General features: G+C 40.3%; 1 protein-coding gene across 22 annotated transcripts in view; it reads left to right on the forward strand.

The window, feature by feature from the left end:
* Window positions 1-25,235, forward strand: part of PAM (peptidylglycine alpha-amidating monooxygenase) — a 321,661-nt gene that overhangs the window by 295,299 nt on the left and 1,127 nt on the right. For 12 of the 22 annotated variants that reach the window (XM_060416042.1, XM_060416041.1, XM_042250794.2 and 9 more), the window contains 5 exons: window positions 2,378-2,493; window positions 7,975-8,074; window positions 12,857-12,910; window positions 21,473-21,676; window positions 24,821-24,877. In XM_060416042.1, the coding sequence (XP_060272025.1) occupies window positions 2,378-2,493; window positions 7,975-8,074; window positions 12,857-12,910; window positions 21,473-21,676; window positions 24,821-24,877 (531 nt within the window). The remainder of the gene's footprint in view (window positions 1-2,377; window positions 2,494-7,974; window positions 8,075-12,856; window positions 12,911-21,472; window positions 21,677-24,820; window positions 24,878-25,235) is intronic. The other 10 variants (XM_027970534.3, XM_027970540.3, XM_042250797.2 and 7 more) reach the window with 5 other exon arrangements.

The raw sequence follows: 25,235 nt of genomic DNA on the forward strand, positions 1-25,235 counted from the left end.
TATATTAATTTTCAGTTTTTGTTAATTTTGATCATTTTCTCTAGTTATTAAATGATTAATATTTTGTCTTCATGCATCATCAACAGATGGTATATGTTGATAAACTCAGTATTCAAAATACTTCTGCTTCACATTTTTTTACAGAGTGATGGCCAATCTTTTAAAGATAAATAGGTGAAGTAAGTAGGGGCTTATGTGTAAATGTTAGGAGAAATGATCAGTGAAATCTGTAGTTTTTTCTCATTTTCAAAATAGATTTTCTTGACTTAAAGAAAACCAGAAAAATAATTCAAACTTACAAAATAGGGTTTATTTAATTCATATTTTAAAAACTTAGCATTTCTTTATATCATGAATACTGAACAATTGAAAATATATTTCTAGAATTTATATATGATTTTTGCAATACATTCAATAAATACATCTATATAGATATTAAAGATGCATTACTACACAGTTATCACAATATTTCTATTTCTCATGCTATTAAAGTTGCCTATGGCTGCTATCAGGGTTTCCTTGGGGGCTCAGGTAGTGAAGAATCTGCCTGCAATGCAAGAAACTGGTTCAATCCCTGGGTCAGGAAGATTCCTAGAGAAGGAAATGGCAACCCACTCCAGCATTGTTGCCTGGAGAATTCCATGGACAGAGGAGTCTGGCTGGCTACTGCTCATGGGTTCTCGAAGAGTTGGACACAACTGAACAACTAACACACACATGGCTAATATCTTCTCAGGCAGCCCCCAATTTATTTAAGACATGGAATAAAGGGACTCAAGTGACTGAAATAGGAACGAGTTGGCTTCCCTAAGGAATAAGTGATTAAAAAGTAATAAAAGACTCATTAATGTTAATGAAAGATAAATTCTCATGTTGGTTTTTACCTCCTATTTAAAGAATAAGTTTGGCAAGACCATTTACTTAATCAACAAAGGATCATGTAGTAAAAGCTATGGTGTTTCCATTAGTCATGTATGGATGTGAGAGTTGGACCATAAAGAAGGTTGAGCACTGAAGAACTGATGCTTTCGAACTGTGGTGTTGGAGAATACTCTTGCAAGTCTCTTGGATTGCAAGGAGATCAAACCAGTCTATCCTGAAGAAAATCAATTGTGAGTATCCATTGGAAGGACTGATGCTGAGGCTGAAGCTCCAGTATTTTGGCCACCTGACGCAAAGAACTGACTCACTGGAAAAGACCCTGATGCTAGGAGAGATTGAAGGCAGGAAGAGAAGGGGACGATCGAGGATAAGATTGTTGGATGGCATCACCAACTCGATGGACATGAGTTTGAGAAAGCTCCGGGAGATGGTGAAGGACAGGGAAGCCTGGAGTACTATAGTCCATGGGTCACAGAGTTGGACATGACTGAGAGACTGAAAAACAACAAATTTACTCAAGAAAGAGGGTGATCAAGTTCATAGTGAATAAAAATAAACCAATATGAGAAGAAAAACATCAGGAGAAGAGATGAGAGGAAATCTGGTTAAAAAGAGAATCTCAGCAAAAGACGAAGTGTATTATAACTGGAATTCTCTCTACAATGTTACACAGTAGTAATTGACGTTGATAGTGTTGATATTTTTTAGTATGATGTGCTCAAGAACCCTATCCTGAAATCCTTAAATAAGATGAAAAAACCTTCAATACTGGTTTAGTATTCTGTACATTTTATTGTTTTAACTCTTTAAAATGTAATATTCAATCATCGGCAGTACTAATCAAAGCATCAGTTTCCATTTTTTTGGATAAACACTACTAAGAAATATGATTTACTGCAAAGAGTATTCATTGAATTAGTATAAAAATTGGTCTAATTTTTTAAATTAGGAAAAAATGTCTTTGATAATTTGAAATATACATATCACATTTCCAAGGGGTAGTTGCTTAAAATCAGATCATTCTTCTATTTATACTATGACTTCACTTTCTTTGCCTATTTTTCTGATTCTACTTGTAGCTATAGTAGATATTACATATTTTTTAAAAAGACCTGATACGCTAAAGTGATTGCTTTCAATAACTTGACTCTTCCCATACCTATTTAATATATCTACATATATATTCCTCTACCTATGTCATCTCCTCTATAACTGTGGATTACTGATTTCATAACTATGGATTACTGATTTCTACTGGCTTCCTCAGTGGGACAGGCCTTGCAGTTCTTGGTTTTCCTATTCCAAGGTTAGCCTCCTAACCTGTCTGCTCCTGATCTTATTACTCAGAGACGTCTACTAAGTATTTTGTTTTCCACGTTTGTTGCCAAATGTAGGGTTGACCCCACGTTTCTTGTTTGTGCAATGTGTACACATGTATTTAAAAGCCAGTCTTATCCATATTTTAAAGGAAGGTTAACTGGATATGTTGTCACAGGTTTGCTCTTTGCGGTGAATGGAAAGCCTTACTTTGATGACCAAGAACCCGTGCAAGGATTTGTGATGAACTTTTCCAGCGGGGAGATTATAGATGTCTTCAAGCCAGTGCGCAAGGTATTCACATACACTAACTATGTATCAGTTTTCTTGAGGATAAAACTAAAATGTGAATCTTGGAACTCAATTTACACTTCAGTCATTTTTTAAACATTTAAAGGCGACGTGATGGTTTTCTGGCTAGGTTGATGGGAATGCTGTATACTGTGTTATTTAGAAACAGTGCCCTTGTCTATTCCTAGATGCATTTCTTCAGATGCAAGTTAACACCATATGCAGTTCCAAGGTCCTTAGTAGACCTTTGTACATGATAGCAGGCTTAAATTCACTGCAGTTAGAATATTGCAAATGTAAGATATTTTACATTTTAGATATTCCTGGTTTCATCCAAGTAGAAAAGATACCACAATATGTTCAACTGTATAGTTCTCTTAGATTCAATAGAAATCTTGCTTGCTTTTTTTACTGTTATTTTAATGTTACTACACTGAGCAACAAGACTTGAAAACAGCACTCCTGGAATCAAGTTCTAGAGACTTGGTTTCTCTAAAAGACTCAAGTCTAGCTCTGGCCTCACAGTGGCATACCGTGGTTCATTCTAACAGTGCTTTATGCCAACATGGACCTCGGTGTGGTGTGCCCAGAGCCCTCTGTCTCCTCACTTAACTTCCCTGCAGAATAACTGTCAGAATGACCAGAATATTCACATGTACCACCTGAATGTGCTCGTGGTACAGCAGTTTTAGCTAAAATGCTGCAAATAAGAGCTATTTTTCAAAATTTTTAGAGATTTATCAGCTTCAGTGGGTCAAAATGCAACTTTTCATAAGCCACTGGATAAATATCTCCAAACTCAATTTCTTGCAGTATTCTCTAAGACACCAAATTTGCTAGCTTAAAAAAAAAAAAGCTTTACAATACCAGTGTTAGAACACTGACAGCCTGTCTGGGATTTACTAAACTTCATTCTTAAGGTATCTATTAAGCACCTATCTATGTCAGGCATTATACTAGATACTAAGGCTATGATAGTGAACAGGACAGGGCACAGCCTTTCCTTCAAATGGAGTTTTAGCAAAACTTACAGGATCCACGTTGAACCAAACTAAATCTGAAGTAAAGATTCCAGTACCAATTTCTTTCTTTCTTTTTTTTTTTAGTTTCTTTTGATAAATTGATATAACAAGCAAGACTTTTCATGCAAGTATTTCACCTAAAAAGCAATAAACAATCAAATGCCTGCTCATAATAGCCCTTCAGAAACAAATTCATTAGACTGATAATAGATGTTTTATTTCAGTAGTGTTTCAGATCCTTATTGATTATCTGATCTTCATTGCTTTGCCACTTCGAGCTTCTTCATATCTGTTGATAAAGTGAGGGATACTTCACTTCCTGTCAGAACTTCACTTTGTTTTCAGTGTTTGCTTGATTGTTCTTTAAATAATAAAATACTGTGTCAATTGGGATATTAACTTTTAATTCAAATGTGCATCTAGAGAGCAACACCAAGTGCTAAGCTAGAGGCTAGATTCTTAATAAGCTTTAGTGTCATAAAAATATAAGCATCCCTGAATGAAGGTTTCAGGAAGCCTTGTGCCTGAACATCAGTATTCATCAGACATCCCATGATGAGAAAGTCACAATATATGGGTCAGTACAGCAAACTGGAAAAGAGACTCTGACTCCAAGGCGAAATTTGCTTTTCCTTTCAATAAACAAGACTTGATATTACACCGAAACATAGAAATGTATTCTGTGTTGACTCAGTAAGTTGAAACCCATCTGTGAATCTCTCAGACTTTTCATTTAGATTATCATCACAAAGATTAAGTTTGGGTGAGGAGACTAATATGGTGCAATATTATTACTTATTATTACTTACTCTTATGGGGTTTCCCTGGTGGCGTAGAGGTTAAAGCACCTGCCTCCAACACGAGAGACCTGGGTTCGATCCCTGGGTCGGGAAGATCCCCTGGAGAAGGAAATGGTAACTGACTCCAGTATTCTTGCCTGGAAAATCCCACGGATGGAGAAGCCTGGTAGGCTACAGTCCATGGGGTCGCAAAGAGTCGGACACGACTGAGCGACTTCACTTCACTTCACTCTTATGTAAGAAGTGCTTTTTCCTTCAAGTCAAAAGTCAAGTTTTACATACTGAATCTGTGCCACTGTTTGCTCCTGTCCACTGCTCGTGCCTTTATGTAGTTCAGACCTCCCTCTTCCATGACATTCTTTAGGAATGTTTATGTTGGAATCTATAGTCTCCATCTTTATCCCTGTGCAGCCGAACCGAGATGGTAGGACAGTAGAGAAGATGATTCTACCAAATGGTGTCAGAAAGTTCTGAGGGCAAAAGATCTATCGTTGCTCTCCACATTCTTCTCCCATAATCACAGCAAAGACTGTGGTCCTGCCATCTGCCTTCACACACACCCTTCAGGCTGGAATTTTTTTGTCTTCTTTATTTGCATGGCTGCTCATGTGGAAGAGGAAGGAAATAATCCCCACTGCGCAATACTAAAAAAAAGAAAGAAAGAAAGAAAAAAGGGAACAGTAACCCCAGATTCATGTTATTTCTCCGACCCTAACTATGGAGATTAAAATCACAGTATTTGACAGTATTTGAGCCTGAGGTTCACACAAGGGAAGTTACCTATCCAAAGCCACACAGGACGTAGCACACCTGGATCTTAAACACAGATGTTTTATACTTTAAAATGTGTTTAATATTGAGGCCAGGGGACGTATTAAATCATAACATGAACCAATTTCTTAGAGAATGATTTTACTTAATATTAAGTAAGTTTCAACTTATCTTGTTTAAAGCACACGTAGTTAGGCTATGGAGAACACAAATTCCTTATGAATTTTTAAAACAAAATACAAGCTGTTGAGGGCAGATTGTTCTGGGCTGTGTCACCAGATGCCCAGGAGGATGCTAGCATTCTTTCCTCTATAATTTGATTTTGTTAGGAAGAAGTACCTCAAGAGAAGATGTCAAAGTGTAGAGTAGAAGATCTCTAAATCTTTTCGATGCTGAAGTCGTAAAACTTAGCCCTAAATCTGACAACATAATGTTGTTTCAGTTGACACCGAGCAGTGAAATAATGCATTGAAAAGATTAGTTGAGTGCCTGTGACTGCAGTAGGAATAGGGGTCTCAAAGTCCCCTTCACTAAGCTTCCCCTGAACCCCTCCTGTGGCCCCAAAATATTTCCACTGAACTCTTGTTACCCTGGGTGAGTGTGAGAACCACAGATAGAGGTTCACTGTTGTTATAGCCTTGAACTGATGGCCCTTCCAATGAACAGTTCAAACATTACCCCCCCACCTTTGTTCCTCCACCTATTATAATATCTTTCCCATCAGAAAATGTGAAGTACTTTACAACCATATTGTTGTTGTTCATTCCTAAGTCACGTCCAACTCTTTGTGACCCTATGGACTGCAGCGCACCAGGCTTCCCTGTTTTTCACTATCTCCTGGAATTTGTTCAAACTCATGTCCATCGATGATGTCATCCAACCATCTCATCCTCTGTCGTCCCCTTCTCCTCCCATCTTCAATCTTTCCAGCATCAGAGTCTTTTCCACTGGGTCAGTTCTTCACATCAGGTGGCCAAAGTACTGGAGCTTCATCATCAGTCCTTCCAATGAATATTCAGGGTTGATTTCCTTTAGGATGGACTGATTTGATCTCCTTGTTTGCAAACCGGTTTTTTAAAACGTGTTTTTGTAGATAAGAGGAACTCCCTGTGATTTTCCAGTCTTTTTGCCACCAATCAGGTGAACCCCAAATGAAGATGAACACTTCCTGACTGGCTGAGGAGACTGCAACAAGGCAGCGTTTGGATTCCTGGCTCTCTGTCCTTCTCCTGTTCTTTTGTCAAGCTCATTTGATAGTCTGAAGGAAGGCGCCTCCTTGGCGTGGGCTGTCTCATGTTTTTCTTTTCAATGTGACCAATTGTTGCTGATTTTAAAAGACAGTAGTTTCACCAGAGCATGTATTCTGGCCCTTTCTCGGTGAGCTAAGAACAGAAGCTTGCCTCCTTAGCACCCTTACACTCAGCAAACCAAAGTGGACAGAGGCTGGCTGATAAGCCCACAGTCAGGATAATGTTCCTGTTCATACTCACTGATCATATTTTTTAGAATGGTGTACTCATTCTAGGCAGGCCTCCTGGCTTCAAAGGTGAAAATACCATCCATCTCCTGCCAACTGGTGGACACATGGCACCTTTGAAAGCTTCGGTAGAAAGATGGAAATGTCAGCTGCCCAGCATTTTCAGCCTGCTTTTCCAGGAACTAGCCTGGCGACCCTGAGAAAGTCACATAAGAGAGCTGCCCTTTCTGCTGTGTCCTCATGAGTGAGATGGCATGATGTTGAAATGAAAATGTGTGGTGCAGAAAGACATCGTAAAACGCCAGTGTAGCTGCAGCAGGCACAAAAGCCAGCAAATACTGGAGGGAACACTCCATTTGTGTCCTTTGCTGAAAGAAAATATTGTCAACACTGAGCTCCAGAGTAGGAGTATGCCATATTACTGCAGAGCTCTTAATATGCGTTTCAGAAATAATCAGAATGCCCTGAATCTTTAAAATGATTCCTCTTCTCAGTAACACATAAATACTTTTTAAGGAAGTGTATCATAGCTTGATGGGAATTTAAAAAAAAAAAAAAAAAAACTAATGCCTGGTCCTTTTTTGGAGAAGGCAATGGCACCCCACTCCAGCACTCTTGCCTGGAAAATCCCATCGATGGAGGAGCCTGGAAGGCTGTAGCCCATGGGGTCGCTGAGGGGTCCTTTTCAGTTGTCTAAATAAAGCCAGCAAATTTGACAATGGTCAAAGTTAGAAAAACTATGAGGGCAAAAGGGAAAAGTTAAAGTCGCTCAGTTATGTCAGACTCTTTGCAACCCCATGGACTATATAATCCATGGAATTCTCCAGGCCAGAATACTGGAGTGGGTAGCCTTTCCTTTCTCCAGGGAACCTTCCTGACCCAGGGATCGAACCCAGATCTCCCTCATTGCAGGCGGATTCTTTAGCAGCTGAGCCACAAGGGAAAACCAAGAATACTGGAGTGGGTAGCCTTTCCCTTCTCCAGCGAATCTTCCAGAACCAGGTCTCCTGCATTGCAGGTAGATTCTTTACTAACTGAGCTATGAAGAAAGCCTGAAGGCAAAAATAAATATAAATAATTAGACAAATATAAACAATTAGATAAATGGCATAACACCAACTCAGCAACACTGTAAAAAAGTAATCCTTTTGTAAATGTTCGCTTTTTATAAGACTTGAAGTCAGTGTTGAGGCTGCCAGGGCGTTTCCCACCTCATAGAATTAGGTCTGGCGGAGGCGGTGTCCAGTGCGTGAATGGATGACTCAAATCTCTGGTCTTGAGCTGCTTCCATCGCTGTTTCTTTGGTTTGAGTCACATGCGTGTGGTTCTCTCGTGTGCTCTGCTGTGCCTTTCCGCCTCTTCATGAAGAACCGGGCGCAGGCTCGCCCTTACCGTGCGCTTCTTGTTCCGGCAGCACTTCGACATGCCCCACGACATCGCTGCATCCGAGGACGGGACCGTCTACGTCGGAGACGCTCACACCAACACCGTGTGGAAGTTCACCTCAACCGAAAGTACGGCTTTTACAGCGTGATTGTCCACACTTTCCACTCAGGTTTATTGCTTAAAAACATGTGAAAAGAAATGTGCTTGTCCTTCTCTTTTTATGGTTAGCAGCGTAGGAACTCAAGGTATGATTCAGTTCACTTCAGTTCAGTTCAGTCGCTCAGTAGTGTCCGACTCTTTGCAACCCCAAGGTATGATTGGCAGTTGTTAAAAGACCTCTTTGGTAGTCATTTCAGGGATTAAATGTCTTTAAAGTGGGAAGCAACATTTTTTTTTCCTGCGGGAAGTTATCCCCTCGTTTCCACAGATATTCCACAGGAAATTCTTGATGCCTGAAGTAATGTCTATTACGTTGAAAGCCCACATTAATTCCTACTTAGCTCTACAGGGAGGAGCTGGCTCTGGCAAAGCAGAGAGGCTGAGGGAGGCATCACTTCCCAAGTGGCTTTTCGGCTCTCAGTAGCTGAGGAGCATCTCAGAAGACCAGTATCTGAGTCAGACATGTTTCATCCCAAACAGGAGGCACTCTGCATTTTCCCTTCAGACTTCACGTTGTTCAAAACACTGAACTGTCTTTTCATGAATTCACAAATCATGTCTGGGGACAGAAGAGCGTCTCAATCAGGATCAGGCCCAGCTAGTTTGGGGATTTCCAATTGTACTTTGGACACTATTTCTAATTCTTACAGGGTATTCTAAACTAGCCTCTAAACTAGCCTTTTTCTACTAAAAAACTTAAGCTTTCTAACTTGAACAATACCAAATACTTAAGAGGTCATAAAACTCAGTGTCCAGAAATGCTTTTAAAATATGTCAGGGTATAAACAGGGACAGAAGATGAGGTTAAGGAGAAGAATTGAGGATAATAAATTTGAGGTATTGGGAGTTAAAACAGATTTCTGTAAATAGAGAAAAAATAAAGACTGGTGGCCTTGATGAAGGTAAGAAATACTACTTATAATAAGGACAAATGAAAATTATAACAAGGAAAAAATACAAGATATAACAATGAGTCCAAAAACTTTAATCGTATAGCATACAGGTCTTGGGCAAGAATCCCTTAAAAGAAATGGAGTAGCCCTCATAGTCAAAAAAAGAATCTGAAATGCAGTACTTGGATGCAGTCTCAAAAACGACAGAATGATCTCTATTCATTTCCAAGGCAAACCATTCAATATCAAGGTAATTGAAGTCTATGACCCGAACAGTAATGCTGAAGAAGCTGAAGTTGAACAGTTCTATGAAGACCTACAAGACCTTCTAGAACTAACGCCCAAAAAAGATGTCCTTTTCATTATAAGGGACTAGATTCACTAGAATGTGAAAGTAGGGAGTCAAGAGATACCTGGAGTAACAGGCAAGTTTGGCCTTGGAGTACATAATGAAGCAGGGCAAAGGCTAACAGACTTTTGCCAAGAGAATGCACTGGTCATAGCAAACACTCTCTTCCAACAACACAAGGAAAGACTCTACACATGTTCATCACCAGATGTTCAACACCGAAATCAGATTGATTATATTTTCTGCAGCCAAAGATGGAGAAGCTCTATACAGTGAGCAAAAGCAAGATCAGGAGCTGACTGTGGCTCAGGCCATGAACTCCTTGTCAAATTCAGACTTAATTTGAAAAAAGTGGGGAAAACCACAAGATCATTCAGGTATGACCTAAATCAAACCCCTTACAATTATACAGTGGAAGTGAGAAATAGATTCAAGGGATTAGATCTGATAGAATGCCTGAAGAACTATGGATGGAGGTTTGTGACACTGTAGGGGAGGCGGTGATCAAGACCATCCCAAGAAAAAGAAATAGAAAAAGGCAAAATGGTTGTCTGAGGAGACCTTACAAATACCTGTGACTAGAGGAGAAGCAAAAAGCAAAGGAGAAAAGGAAAGATATATTCATCTGAATTTAGAGTTCCAGAGAATATCAAGGAGAGATAAGAAAGCCTTCCTCAGTGACCAGTGCCAAGAAATAGAGGAAAACAATAGAATGGGAAAGACCAGAGATCTCTCCAAGAAAATTAGAGATACCAAGGGAACATTTTATGCAAAGATGGGCACAATAAAGGACAGAAAGGGTATGGACCTAACAGAAGCAGAAGATATTAAGAAGAGTCGGCAAGAATACATGGAAAAACTGTACAAAAAGATCTTCACAACCCAGATAATCATGATGGTGTGATCATTCAACTAGAGCCAGACATCAGGGAGTTCAAAGTCAAGTGGGCCTTAGGAAGCAAACTACGAACAAAACTAGTGGACATGATAGAATTCCAGTTGAGCTATTTCAAGTCCTAAAACGTGATGCTGTAAAAGTGCTGCACTCAATATGCCAGCAAATTTGGAAAACTCAGCAGTGGCCACAGGACTGGAAAAGGTCAGTTTTCATTCCAGTCCTAAAGAAAGACAATGCCAAAGAATGTTCAAACTATCACATCAGGTGGCCAGAGTATTGGAGTTTCAGCTTATCTTACACATTGGCGAAGTAATGCACAAAATTGTCCAAGGCAGGATTCAACAGTACGTAAACAGTGAACTTTCATATGTTCAAGCTGGATTTTGAAAAGGCAGAGGAACCAGAGATCAAATTGCCAACATCTGGTGGATCATTGAAAAAGCAAGAGAGTTCCAGAAAAACATCTACTTCTGCTTTATTGGCTAGGCCGAACCCTTTGACTCTGTGGATCACAATAAACTGTGGAAAATTCTTAAAGAGATGGGAATACCAGATCATCTGATCTGCCTCCTGAGAAATCTGTATGCAGGTCAAGAAGCAACAGTTAGAACTGGACATGGGACAACAGACTGGTTCCAAATAGGGAAAGGAGTACTTCAAGGCTGTATATTGTCACCCTGCTTATTTAACTTGTATGCAGAGTACATCATGCAAAATGCCAGGCTGGATGAAGCACAAGCTGGAATCAAGATTGCTGGGTGAAATATCAATAACCTCAGATACGCAGACAATACCACCCTTGTGGCAGAAAGCTAGGAAGAACTAAAGAGCCTCTTGATGAAGGTGAAAGAGGAGAGTGAAAAAGGTGGCTTAAAACTCAACATTCAGAAAACTAAGATCATGACATCTGGTCCCATCACTTCATGGCAATTAAATGGGAAAACAATGGAAACAGTGACAGATTTTATTTTGTTGGGCTCCAAAATCACTTCAGTGACTGCAGCCATGAAATTAAAAGATGCTTGCTCCTTGGAAGAAAAGCTGTGACCAACCTAGACAGCATATTAAAAAGCAGAGACATTACTTTGCCAACAAAGGTCCATCTAGTCAAACCTATGGTTTTTCTAATAGTCATGTGTGGGTGTGAGAGTTGGACTATAAGGAAAGCTGAGCACCAAAGAGTTGATGCTTTTGAACTGTGGTATTGGAGAAGATGCTTGAGAATCCCTTAGACTGCAAGGAGATCAAACAAGTCCATCCTAAAGGAAATCAGTCCTGAATATTCACTGGAAGGACTGGTCCTAAAGCTGAAACTCCAATACTTTGGCCACCTGATGCGAAGAACTGACTCATTTGAAAAGACCCTGATTGCTGGGAAAGATTGAAGGTGGGAGGAGAAGGGGACAACAGAGGATGAGATGGTTGGATGGCACCACAACTCCATGGACATGAGTTTGAGCAAGCTCCAGGAGTTGGTGATGGACAGGGAAGCCTGGCGTGCTGCAGTGCATGGGGTTGCAGAGAGTCGGACATGAATGAGTGACTGAACTGAACTGAACTGAATAAAGTCCTAGTTAGGGCTGAGTGCACAGAGATGCCTGAGGACTGATGCCCTTCGGCAGTAGCTGCAGACTCCCCTGTAAGCACGCCTGTCCTACCACCTGTCTCCACAAAGAAAAACCAGAGGGTTTGGGCAGATAAGAAAGCAAGGAGAGATGGATAATTCTCAGTTGCATGACTGAAATCAGGCTTTTCAGAATAAAAATAAATGATTAAATACCCTTAAAGATGGAAAAAAATTTCAGAAGTCTAATTAGTATCTTCATTTTACACATAGGAACATGATACTGGAACTCATTAAGACTTCTGTCTAAGCCACTTTAATTCCAGTATTCCAGTTCCACTCCAGGGGTTGGTACTAAACAGAGATGCATATCTGAGTCACCTGGGGAAGGTTTTCAGAGCACACATGGCCAGACCTCACTCACAATCTGCAGGAAAAAGAGGTGTTATAATATGAGTATCTTGGAAAGACTTCCCAAGTTGGTTTGAAATATCCCGATTGAGAAGCGCTGCAGTACAGCATTCAGCTTTGAGAGAGAAGCCTTCTGCACAGTCCAGAAGACAACCAAATCATAAATCTGGAAAACAGTACCTTGGGAACTGTAACACTGCCATGGGAGGCTGAACAAGAGTCTTGTGTATTTATGTTGTAGTATTTAACTAGGCAAATCAGTTTGTCAACTAGAAGACTGATAATCAAACGTGACAGATCCAGTGATCAGTCTGAGATGTCCACATGAAAACAGGGCTCCTTGATATTTCAGAAATAATACAGGATTATAGACTTCACATGGAAAATCTTGTTTTATAGACAAAGATCTTAGAGATGTTATTTCAGCTTTCCCTAGGAGGATTTTATTCAGGATTCTAGGACCTGGCACCTAATTAATTAGTGATTTGTAATATTAAACTTTTTTGTAGTATAAAAATGTATTTGATGAATTAAAGAAATTTTTCTGCTGAGAAAAATGAATATCAAAATTAAGGTTTCAAATTTTTGCGGGTGGGAATTCTGATTTTTCTCTCTACTTGCTGTGCTGTGTTACAGAAATGGAACATCGATCAGTTAAGAAGGCTGGCATTGAGGTTCAGGAAATCAGAGGTTGGTCAGATTCCTCTTATGCCTGTGAAACCCAGGGCGGTTTGTATTGAATGCATTTATGGCTCTTGATTGTACTTAAAAATTTTCAGGTAAAAATATAATACAACACAGTAAATTATCTACTAACTTCTACTATGTACTTGAGCCTTTATGCCTACATGTTGCCACTGCTTTTTCTGATAAACTGGAATAGTAATAATGAGCTCAAATTCACCAGTTTCAAGTGATGAAAAGTGATCGGGGATGTAAGAAACCTACAAGTGGGCCAGAGACGTTTAGAGAGGGAAAAAGCCAGTTGGTCACTTCTGGAAGTATTTCAACCTCAGCCAATTAGAAAAATAACCTCCAGCACACTGCAAAAGGTCTTCGTTTATGGACTCTAATCATTAGAGTGAAAAATATCTTTGGTGAGTTAATAATATAGGGGCCTGAAAAGATTAGCTGCTCCCTAAGCTCTAGTCTTACTACCATTCAGTCCCCAACATTTACTGTGGGCCATCTGTGTGTAAGACACAGCAGGCTTAAGGGAAATGAAACTGTGCCTGACTTCAAGACGCCTGTAGCCTGTAAGGACTCTACGTGTATGCACACATACTTATATGCATATGCGAAAGTGGTAGTTGCTCAGCCATGTCCCACTCTGTTGGACCCCATGGACTGTAGCCCACCAGGCTCCTCTGTCCATGGGATTCTCCGGGCAAGAATACTCCAATGGGTAGCCTTTCCCTTCGTCAAGGGATCTTCCTGACCCAGGGATCAAACCCAGGTCTCCTGCATTGCAGGCAGATTCTTTCCTATCTGAGCCTCTCTCTCTTTGGTATATATTGGAAGGCATGGGGAAATAGAATGTGGTACTGGTAAAACTATCAGATTCATTTGGAATCCCAGTCAAATTATTTTCTCCCTTTCTTAGCTTCAGTTTATATTTATACTTTTTCACTATTTGCAGGGGTTTGACATGGTTATGTGTAGTTAAGAACTCACTAGAGGTGTTCCTAATGTTTAAGTAGCCAAGTGGCTCATTTCTTAGTTACTTTACAAATTATTCTCCTAGATATTAAGACTTAACCGCAGGCTTACTTGTTTTCCTTTCTCATGAAAGCAGGTGGAAAAGACATGAAAAGAAGCGAGAAGCAAGAGGGAGTTTAGGGATTTTATATAGGCAGATAAGAAAATATAGCCGGCTCAAGGTTGAAAGGGGTAAGACAATATTATAAAATAAGTAAATAGCAACTGTTTGGCATTTGTAGAGATTATACCCAGGTGACACTACTGAGTGACATTCATACAACACTCATATTGAAAAAGTTCCTATTTTCTGTTACTGTTATATATAGAATTATTGATAAGTTCTGTTTGCCCTGAAATAGAGATGTTGGAAAAGATACTATTATAAATAATAGCCATCACTTATGGAGCACAAAAAGGGGCTATACAAAAATTACGTTTAATCTTTACACCAACCAAATGATAATTGCTCTTATCCTCATTTTACGTATGTGAGGAAATAGAGGAACAGAATTAATACTAAGATATTAAACGGTAAAACCAGAATTTAAGCCAGCCTGGCACCAAAGCTATGTTCTGAACCACTGTTACTGTCCTGTTGAGGAGAAATGAGTACCACCAATTCATTCACCTTAAGTTCTTCCAAGAATTACAGATTGGTGATAGTTGTAGTTTATTCTGAAATTGCTGGATTTCAAAGTAGCCTCACACCGTTTCTATTTAAATCAGTCGGTTCAGTTGCTCAGTCGTGTCCAACTCTTTGTGACCCCATGGACTGCAGCACGACAGGCTTCCCTGTCCATCACCAACTCCCAGACCTTGATCCAAACTCATGTCTATTGAGTCGGTAACACCATCCAATCATCTCTTCCTCTATTGTCCCTTTCTCCTCCTGTCTTCAATCTTTCCTAGCATCCAGATCTTTTCTAATGAGTCAGTTCTTCACATCATGTACCCAAAGGCCAAAGTATTGGAGCATCAGCTTCAGCATCAGTCCTTCCAATGAATATTCAGGACTGATTTCCTTTAGGATGGACTGGCTTGATCTCCTTGCAGTCCAAGGAATTCTCAAGAGTCTTCTCCAACACTGCAGTACAAGAGCATCAGTTCTTGGGTGCTGAGCTTTCTTTATGGTCCAACTATCACATACATTCATGACTACTGAAAAAACCATAACTTTGACTATACAGAGCTTTGTTGGCAAAGTGATATCTCTGCTTTTGAATATGCTGTCTAGGTTGGTCATAACTTTTCTTCCAAGTGGCAAGCATCTTTTAATCTCATGGCTGCAATCACCATCTGCAGTGATTCTGGAGCCCTAGAAAATAAAGGCTGTCACTGTTTGCATTGTTTCCCCATCTATTTGCTATGAAGTGATGGGCCAGATGCCTGATCTTCATTTTTTGAATGTTGAGCTTTAAGCCAACTTTTTCACTCTCCTCTTTCACTTTCATCAAGAGGCTCTTTAGTTCCTTTTCACTTTCTGCCATAAAGGTGGTGTCATCTGCATATCTGAGGTTATTGATATTTCTCCCAGCAATCTTGATTCCAGCTCGTGCTTCACCCATCACAGCATTTCACCTAATGTACTCTGCATATAAGTTAAATAAGTAGGGTGACAATATACAGCCTTGATGTATCCTTTCCCAGTGTGGATACAGTCCATTGTTCCATGTCCAGTTTCAACTGTTGCTTCCTGACCTGCATATAGATTTCTTAGGAGGCAGGTAAGGTGGTCTGGTATTCCCATCTCTTGTAGGATTTTCCACAGTTTGTTGTGATTTACACAGTCAAAGGCTTTAGTTAGTCAATGAAGCGGAAGTAGATGTTTTTCTGGAATTCTCTTGCTTTTTTTTACGATCCAGTGGATGTTGGCAATTTGATCTCTGGTTCCTCTGCCTTTTCTGAATCCAGCTTGAACATTGGGAAGTTCACGGTTCACATACTGTTGAAGCCTAGGTTGGAGAATTTTGAGAATTACTTCACTAACACGCAAGATGAGTATAATTGTGTGGTAGTTTGAACATTTTTGGCATTGCCTTTCTTTGGGATTAGAATGAAAACTGACCTTTTCCAGTCCTGTGGCCACTGCTGAGTTTTCCAAATTTGCTGGCATATTGAGTGTAGCACTTTCACAGCATCATCTTTTAGGATTTGAAATAGCTCAACTTGAATTCCATCACCTCCACTAACTTTGTTTGTAGCGATGCTTCCTGAGGCCTACTTGACTTTGCACTCCAAGATGTCTGGCTCTAGGTGAGTGATCACACCATCGTGGTTATCTGGGTCATTAAGATCTTTTTTGTATAGTTCTTCTGTGTGTCCTTGCCACCTCTTCTAAATATTTTCTGCTTCTCTTAGGTCCATACCATTTCTGTCCTTTATTGTGAAATGTTCCCTTGGTATCTCTGATTTTCTTGAAGAGATCTCCAGTCTTTCCCATCCTATTGTTTTCCTCCATTTCCTGGCATTAGGAGGGGTTTCTTACCTCTTCTTGCTTTTCTTTGGAAGTCTGCATTCAGATGAATATATCTTTCCTTTTATCTTTTGCCTTTCACTTCTCTTCTTTTCTCAGCTATTTGTAAGGCCTCCTCAGACAACCATTTTGCCTTTTTCTATTTCTTTTTCTTGGGGATGATCTTGACCACTGCCTCCTGGACAATATCACAAACCTCCCTCCATAGTTTTTCAGGCACTCTGTCTATCAGATCTAATCCCTTGAATCTATTTCTCACTTCCACTGTATAATCATAAGGGATTTGATTTAGGTCATACCTGAATGGCCTAGTGGTTTTCCTTACTTTCTTCAATTTAAGTCTGAATTTGTCAATAAGGAGTTCATGATCTGAACCACAGTCAGCTCCTGATCTTGTTTTTGCTGACTGGATAGTGTCTCCATCTTCGGCTGCAAAGAATATAATCAGTCTGATTTTGGTATTGACCATCTGGTGATGTCCATGTGTAGAGTCTTCTCTTGTGTTGTTGAAAGAGGGTGTTTGCTATGACCAGTGCATTCTCTTGGCAAAACTGTTAGCTTTTGCCTTGCTTCATTTTGTACTCCAAGGCCAAACTGGCTGTTACTCAGGTTTTCTTGACTCCCTACTTTTGCATTCCATTCCCCTGTGCTGAAAAGGACATCTTTTTTCATGTCAGTTCTATAATGTCTTGTAGGTCATCAAAGAACTGTTCAACTTCAGCTTCTTCAACATTAGTGGTTGGGGCATAGACTTGGATTACTGTGATATTGAATGGTTTGCCTTGAAGTGAACAGAGGCCATTCTGTTGTTTTTGAAATTGTTCCCAAGAATGGCATTTTGGAGTCTTTTCTTAACTACGAGGGCTACTCCATTTCTAAGGGATTTTTGCCCATAGTAGTAGATATAATGGTCATCTGAGTTAAATTCACCCATTCCAGTCCATTTTAGTTCACTCATTCCTAAAATGTCAATGTTCACTCTTGCCATCTCCTGTTTGACCACTTCCAATTTACCTTTAAATAGTTCCCACCAAAACTCTGAGACTGTACTGGTTGGCGTGTTGTGAACAGCCCAGCCACCTGTCTCACCCTGGTTGGCCAGTCACGGGGACCTGTGCTCACCTACTGACCACGTTCTCTCTCCCTCTGCACACCGCAGAGTCCATTTGGTCATGGAACTTCCCAGCAGTTCAAATAGTAAACTCAACTGAAATCTCTTGTCATGACAGTCCTGTTTTAATAGTTAGGAATACCCAAACCCAAATGAACTTGTTCTAGTCCTCTTTGAACCCATATGAGTCTCATTAAACTTTTTTTTTTTAAGATTATTTTCTTACTACAGAAAGGAATATAAATCATGCTGGATCGCCAAGAGTTTTGTCTTTTATCACAACCTATAAGCTTGGCCTCAACCAGCTCTTACAAAAGAGAGAGAGAAACATCTTCCCAGATTAACAACCCTGTAGATACATGGTAATTGTAGATTTTGAAATTCCACTAACCTTTCATGACACTCATCCCCACTGAATGGTTACACAACTGATCAGTATTAGCAGAGTTTCTGAACCAGTATTTTGCTCTCAGGCAGTTTCAGGGATAAGAGAATTTGTGATGCTAAGAAACTTAGGAAAGGGATTGAAACTTTCAAATGAAGTTCCTAAGGGTAAAACAGACACACCAGTATCCCTCCAAAAGCATAGCCTTTACCCCCCTCCCACCCCACAGTGAAAGATGATGATGGTGAATCTGTCTTTAGAAAATAGAAATAAATTCTCTAATGCCATTGGCATCTTAGACCTTATGGAGAGCAACACGTTGTAGAGGAAGCACAGTGCATTAAACCAACCAACCCAGAAAGGTGTAGAGGAATACCTTGTTTTGTTGCACTCTGCTTTTTTGTGTCTTTCACAAGTGAAAGCTTATGCAGCCCTGCATTGAGCAAGTCTGCCGGCACCACTTGCCAACAGCATTTGCTCACTTCCTGTCTCCGTGTCACATTTTGGTAATTCCTGAAATATTTCAAACGTTTTCAATGTTATTTGTTATGGTGACCCGTGATCACCATCTTTGATGTTACTGACTTCCTGAAGGTTCAGATAATAGCATTTGTTGCAAGAAACTTTTTTTTTTAATTAAAGCATGTACATTTTTTAAGACAATGCTATTGTATGCTTAATAGACTATGGTATAGTATAAACATAACTTTCATATGCAATGGGAACCAAAAACATTTATGTGACTTGCTTAACTGCAGTATGTGCTTTATTGCAATGGTCCAGAACTGAACCTCAGTGGCTCCAAAATAAGCCCAGGATCTTATTAATGCTGTATGGACTTTCCATGCCTTCTCACATGTTACTTGCCATTATGCCATCGAAAACCTTCAGCCTTCAGTTCCATCTGTGATTAATGGGGTAGTAATTGTTGTGTTGGTGTATTTAGAATGTCTCTCCTTCCTGTCCCAGTTATTTCCATTCCAAAGGTCTCTGGGCTTCTCTCCTTCTGTAAAGGGGGAGAGACGCGCATGTGCTTGTCTGTGTGAGCTCACACGAGAGTGCACTTTCCTTTCTAAATGCATTGCTTTAAAGAAGAAAGAGAACACCTCTTATGCATCAGTCTTCAGGATTATTTTTATTTCCAGGTATCTGCAGAGATGCTGGGAAAGCTTGTTTGAAGATATTTTTGTTGTCGATTTAATCTGTCTGGAGTCATGTATGACAGGAAAATGTCAATGAGCAACCCCCACCTTCTAGTAGCGCCAGGTCCTGGCTAATCTTAGAGCTTCTCCATTCCATCTTCATCAAGGATGCTCTGAATTACTGTGGGGTTTTAGTGAAAGAATTTAGGATAAAGAGTAAAAGTGACAGAATTTAGATTGTTCTTCATGCTTTGAGTGAAATTCTTAGACTCTTAAGTGATAACTATTTTTTAGGCTTTTTACTCCCCTTATAAAGTCATCTAAGAGCAACATATTGCTTTTTTTACAGTAGGAAATTAAAATTTTTTTATCCTCATTCTTTAAAATGTAGAGCGTCATTTAAAATCTAAATATACTGCACCTGGTTCCAAAAGTTAGAATGTTCCAGTATTTTTAGTAGATGACATGCAGAGTACAGAAGAGGTGTGGATATCAAGGATTTCTAAAGTACAGTGTGTGCATGTTAGCAAGTTCCCCACCTCATTCTCGGCACACTTTCTGTGAAAGGTAAAATGATTCTTTTAGTCTGTCACCTACATCATAGTTCTTCTTTCCTTTTACTGGAGCTCTGTCCTAGCTCAGGCTTACAAATGAAATGACATATGAGTTGGCACAGCCAACATCCACGGCCTAGGTAGATGCGCTAAGTGACAGGTAGAAAGTGCTGTGTAATTACTCTGATTATAGTCACTTTCAAATAGGCACAAATCCTTCTGCCAAGGCAGCAATTTCGTGTCCTCCAATCTCCACCTCTTTGGCCTGTATTTTGTAATCCTATCATCACTTTATTGTTATTTTTTGCTTAAACATAGAACAATTTGTATACCTTTTCAACAATAATGAAGAAAAAGACAAAACAGCTAGTAGCCAGGAAAAATAAGAATCATACTCTTATTCCTCCTGGAAACTGAGACTTAGATTAAATTTGAACCATTTAGATCTATGAACCAATCCCTTTCCTCCTTTCCCACTCAAGTTTGAAGACCCACTTCCATGGATAAAAGAAGAGAAATAATGGTCTCCCCTTAATGACAGTGCAGGGAAGGGAAGGAGAACTCTGAGGCCATATGTGAAGTGGTGATCACAATAGCACCCACTCATTGTCTTGGTGTGATGATTAAATGAGAAGAGTGGCTGAAACAATGTGTGCCCTAGATATCACTGAGACCGGTCAGGAAGCTTGCTCTGAATATTGAGGCAAAAAGCTGGAACCTAGCAGTGTGTATCGTAAACGGTGTTTACAATGTCTTAAGTAATTTGAGAAATGCTTCCTTGGAGAAGTATTTCCAATATGTCTACACATATTAAACTTTGATCGTGTTAAAACACTAATCCTTGCCACTTTGTCAAAATTACCATGAGGCCATCTGATACAATTTGTATCATAGGGCAAAAGGGCACACCAAGAAGCTGAAGTTCAGAAACCTTGTAAGCCTTTGGGCAAACACGGTTGTAACTTCTAGCTTCACACACAGGGTTCTGGGCAGACACATGTATGTGTTCTTGGGGACAAGAACATCCCAAGGTTCAACCTCATTCTGCGTCAGTAGTTAAGATTCCTGCAATCGCTTACTTAGTTTTGTTGTTATCAGTTTCCCAAGTAGTACTTTAGGCCTGATACCTACCCAGGATCTGCCAATATCACAGAACAGCTGTGTAAGTTATTTTCCTCAACAACAAACGGACATACAGTGCATCCAGGTACACTTATAACTTGCTGGAAACTGCAGAAAAGAACTGGAAAGGACCCAGTTCCCTTTTTCCAATTCTGGAATTAATGCATGCAACTATGCATGTGAGGCACCAGTGATGCAGTGAACACGAAAGAGGCTCATAAACTAAAATCACAAGGAGATAAGTACTTACGAAGCACCTTAGGATAAACATTTATGCTCAGTAATTTCATGAAGGAGGTCGTTGTCATCCTCACAGTTATACAGAGCAGGTGTCTAAGGCCCACATCACTTAAGTAACTTGCCCAAAGTTACACAGGCTGGCTCTACAGAAGAACTGGGATTCGAGCTCAGATTCATCTGACTCCAGTATGCACACCAATTCTGGTCCCTTATACCATGTCGCCTGTTCATTTTAACTTTGAAAAAATGCAAAAGGAGGATACATCTTCTGTGGAATTATACCTAAAGAGGAAACAAAGGGTAGAACCAAATAAAACCAATTTAAAGGTGAAAAACCATTCCATGGGAATTTGCCAGTCACAGGTACCAGCTCGGTAGCTGCAGATATTGAAGCCTGAACCCCGCATGCATTGAGCTCAACAAGTTCTTCGTGAGCAGCCGTTAATCTGCCTGGGCAGGGGCGGTTGGGAGGGTTACAGAGTCTTTGAGTCAGTTGAATATTGTCAACTCTTCTTTCCCTGAAGAATCCGAGGCAGTTGTTGAAACCAAAATGGAGAACAAACCCGCCTCCTCAGAATTGCAGAAGATACAAGAGAAACAGAAGCTGGTCAAAGAGCCGGGCTCCGGAGTGCCGGCTGTTCTCATTACAACCCTTCTGGTTATTCCTGTGGTTGTCCTGCTGGCCATTGCCTTATTTATTCGGTGGAAAAAATCAAGGGCCTTTGGAGGCAAGTAAAACGAGCCCCTTGAATTTGGAACCTCCCTGCGAAAGAGTGTTTGACCTGATTATCAAAGTTTGGTTGTGACCTTTTTTTCAGTGTGTTTTTTTTTAAGTGTTCTATACCTCTTTCAGTGTGATTGTCTGTGTTCCAAATATTGTCTATAGTTAGTATCAAAGTGGAAAAATGTACCCGGAGCTTCAGAATTTGGATAGATAAAAGCCCAACCCCCTATTACGGCTTTTTAGCATTGGTGTAAAGCCCTTAGATGTCTCCATATGAAACTGTGTAGATGAGTAGAGTCTGTATAAATTAGCTGAAGCGTCAGGAAGGAGGAGATCCCTGCTGTTAGAAACAGGCCCAGTCCTCAAAACGCCTGGGTCAGTTTTTTAGAAGTTGTCTGTTTTTCCCTAGTCGTGGGTCTAGCCCCTAGCTCTGTGACCTTGGGCAAGTTACTTAACCTCTCTAAGCCAGAGGTTTTTCATCTGTAAAGTGGGGCTACAATACTCACAAAGCTGTGTAGGGATTAAATGAAATAATGTACATACAGCATTTATCACAGAACCTGGCACCTATAAGTGCTCAATTAATAACACCAGTGATTATAAGGAATAATCATTAGTAATAAACTAATAAAAAATCATAAAAGATACTTGTCTTAAACCTCACCTCTCCCAGGAAACCAGTTATTTCCACAGAAAACCATTTGACAGTTTTAAAAGAGTGGAGTGAAGGAGGGGAGAGTCCAATACTGGTGTCAGTGTTTTGTTGAATCATCATCATAGTATCAGACTGAGTAGCTGAGTTCCCTTCAAGGTATCCACATAAGTAAATAATCCAACTCGTGATTCTCACCTCTCAGAAACAGTCCCTTGGCGGGGTCCCCAGGTCCTGAGGCAGGAGGCTACAGCTGCATCTGGGAAGGTATTAATGGACCAGAATGGTGGACAGCATTCGATCAAGAAACAGCATCTGATCCAATTTCAGGCCAAGGCGACTGGCAGGGATTCAGTGCCCACAGCGAAGCCCTGACACAGAAAAGGACACAGAAAACAAAACCAAAGGATTTGAATTTATAATTTTTGAAAGGGAGTTTTTCTAGGACTTCTTGCTTGTCACCTGCAGTCAATAAAGCTCTTCAAAAATACAGCTAACTCTTCCCACCAAGGGCTGAGCAGAGGCAAATATAAGTAGATATAGTCGTTGTCTTCATGGAATTAGATGGAAGCTTCAAAAGAGCAAGAATCTTGTGTGTTTGCTTGTTTCCTGATATATCTCCAGCACAAATAACGGTTCCTGGCCCTGAGGATTTGATAAATAGTCACTGGGAAAAGGATGGAATAAATAAATGGAGCTCACAGAATAGATAAGACATAAAAAAGAAATGACATATAAAGGTATTAATAGAGGATGGTACATACAGTGATAAATATGTGGAGTATCAGAAATACATGAGGCCAGGGGCGGGGTATAGCACGAATATTGCTAATCAGTCCACTTAAAGGAGGAGTGGCTGGGGTGTCAAGAAGGTTTGGTATCTACCTCTTTGCTGTCAGCACATGTGCATGGTGCTGCTACCAGAATATTGTTCACAGGAGTATGTTGGGAAGACTGAGGGACCCAGGTCGAACCATATGAAATTGCCATTCATGTTCAGGCATGTTTTAAAAATTACAGCTTTATATGGTTCAGTTGAATACATTTAATTCTGTTTTAATCCTAAAAGTATACCAGCCTCTCACCTTTTTTCCATTCATGTTCAATCATGTTTTATTTAAGAAATTACAGCTTTATATGGTTTAGTCTAATACATTTAATTCTAAAAGTATACCAACCTCTCACCTCTTTTCAACATTTGTTCCTGATAGATCTTATCCAGTCTATGAGGGTTTTAATAACCCTCGTGAAAAAAAAATAATAATAATAATAATAACCCTCGTGAAAGGCCTTCCACTTACTCAGCATACCCATATAGCTTGTCAGCGTCACATCAGACACTGTGCTGGGCACACGGGATGCAAAACTGAGGACCAGCCCGCATCCTTGTGCAGTCTGCAGTCTTCATTTGTCGGCCTGCTAACCGTCTTATCAACTTCTCCTTCCCTCCTTGCTTGTTTCTCTCCCCACCTCCCCTTCTGCCTTGGCTCTGTGCTCCACCACGCCGCCCCCACTCCTGTTAGAGGCTTCGGGGGAGGACCCTGAGCCTTATTTTCCCAACCATAGTCCGGAAGGGAGCACAGTGAGACACGCAGCACTCGGAGAAACCAAGTCCTTCTGGAGTTCAGCCTCCGCCTAAGGAGAGAAAGTCAGTTTTTCATGGAACAAGAATTTGGGTCACCATGTATGGCTGCAGATACTCAGGGTTTCAGAAGTTTTTTGCCTTCAGTCTTATGTAAAAAGCAAATGCTGTACATTTGGATCCAAAGCTTCCTTAATCAGGACATGTACTGTTGTTAATAGAAAGCCTAAAACCTCAGACCAATATTCCTAAATAGTAGTAACCAAAGCTTCCAAGGTTTTACAAATTATGGGTAATTTTTAAGTTTGTCATAATAAAAGTAACTAATATTTACCGAGCATTTCCTGTGTATATACCAAACACTGCTTGTAAACATGTCACATGCTTACGGAGAGGTAGGGATTGTCATTGGTCCCGTCTTTTCTTCAGAAGAGAAAACTGAGGCTCAGAGAAGTAATTTGAGATTGCACAGCTTATGAGAGACCTAGGTAAACTGAGGCTCAGAGAAGTGATTTGAGATTGCACAGCCTATGAGAGACCTAGGTAAACTGAGGCTCAGAGAAGTGATTTGAGATTGCACAGCCTATGAGAGACCTAGGTAAACTGAGGCTCAGAGAAGTGATTTGAGATTGCACAGCCTATGAGAGACCTAGGTAAACTGAGGCTCAGAGAAGTGATTTGAGATTGCACAGCCTATGAGAGACCTAGGTAGGAGTCAAACCCAGCTCTGGCCCTGGTATGCATGACAGTGATATGCTGCCTTTTGCCCCCTTAGAATTCTAAGAATACATACAGACAGGAGCCAGGCCTTGTTATTAATCATTTAGGAATTAATTCCTTATTTTGTGTTGAAAGCTGGGCCCATGGATTGAGGGTGATTGGGACTTATTTTGAAATATGCCCTCTTTCTCTAGCAGATTCTGAACGTAAACTTGAGGCCAGTTCGGGAAGAGTTCTGGGAAGACTTAGAGGTATGCGTGTGACCTTTTAGAATCCTTCCCATTTGATTCACAGTCAACAAGATCATGTCTTTTAAAAAGCAAGGAGATACTTTGTATTTTCTCTCTGGAAATTAGGCTCCTCCTGTGTAACACAGCATCCCGCGCAAATGCCAAATGCAAACCATGCACCAACCAAAAGTGTGTGACTAAGGCGGCAGGTTCCCCAGCTTCGTTTTCGCACCTTGCCATTCTGTGTCATCGACTTCTCCCTGCCTTTTTATGTCCCCCCATTTGTCTTCAGCGAATTTTCTGTCACTCCTGTCGGTGTGTCAGTGCGTGTGGTAGTGAGGATGACCTTTTCATAAAGTCATCGTAATGAAGAGCTGCT

Source organism: Ovis aries, chromosome 5 (genome assembly GCF_016772045.2).
Source record: "Ovis aries strain OAR_USU_Benz2616 breed Rambouillet chromosome 5, ARS-UI_Ramb_v3.0, whole genome shotgun sequence".
Classification (NCBI taxonomy): domain Eukaryota; kingdom Metazoa; phylum Chordata; class Mammalia; order Artiodactyla; family Bovidae; genus Ovis; species Ovis aries.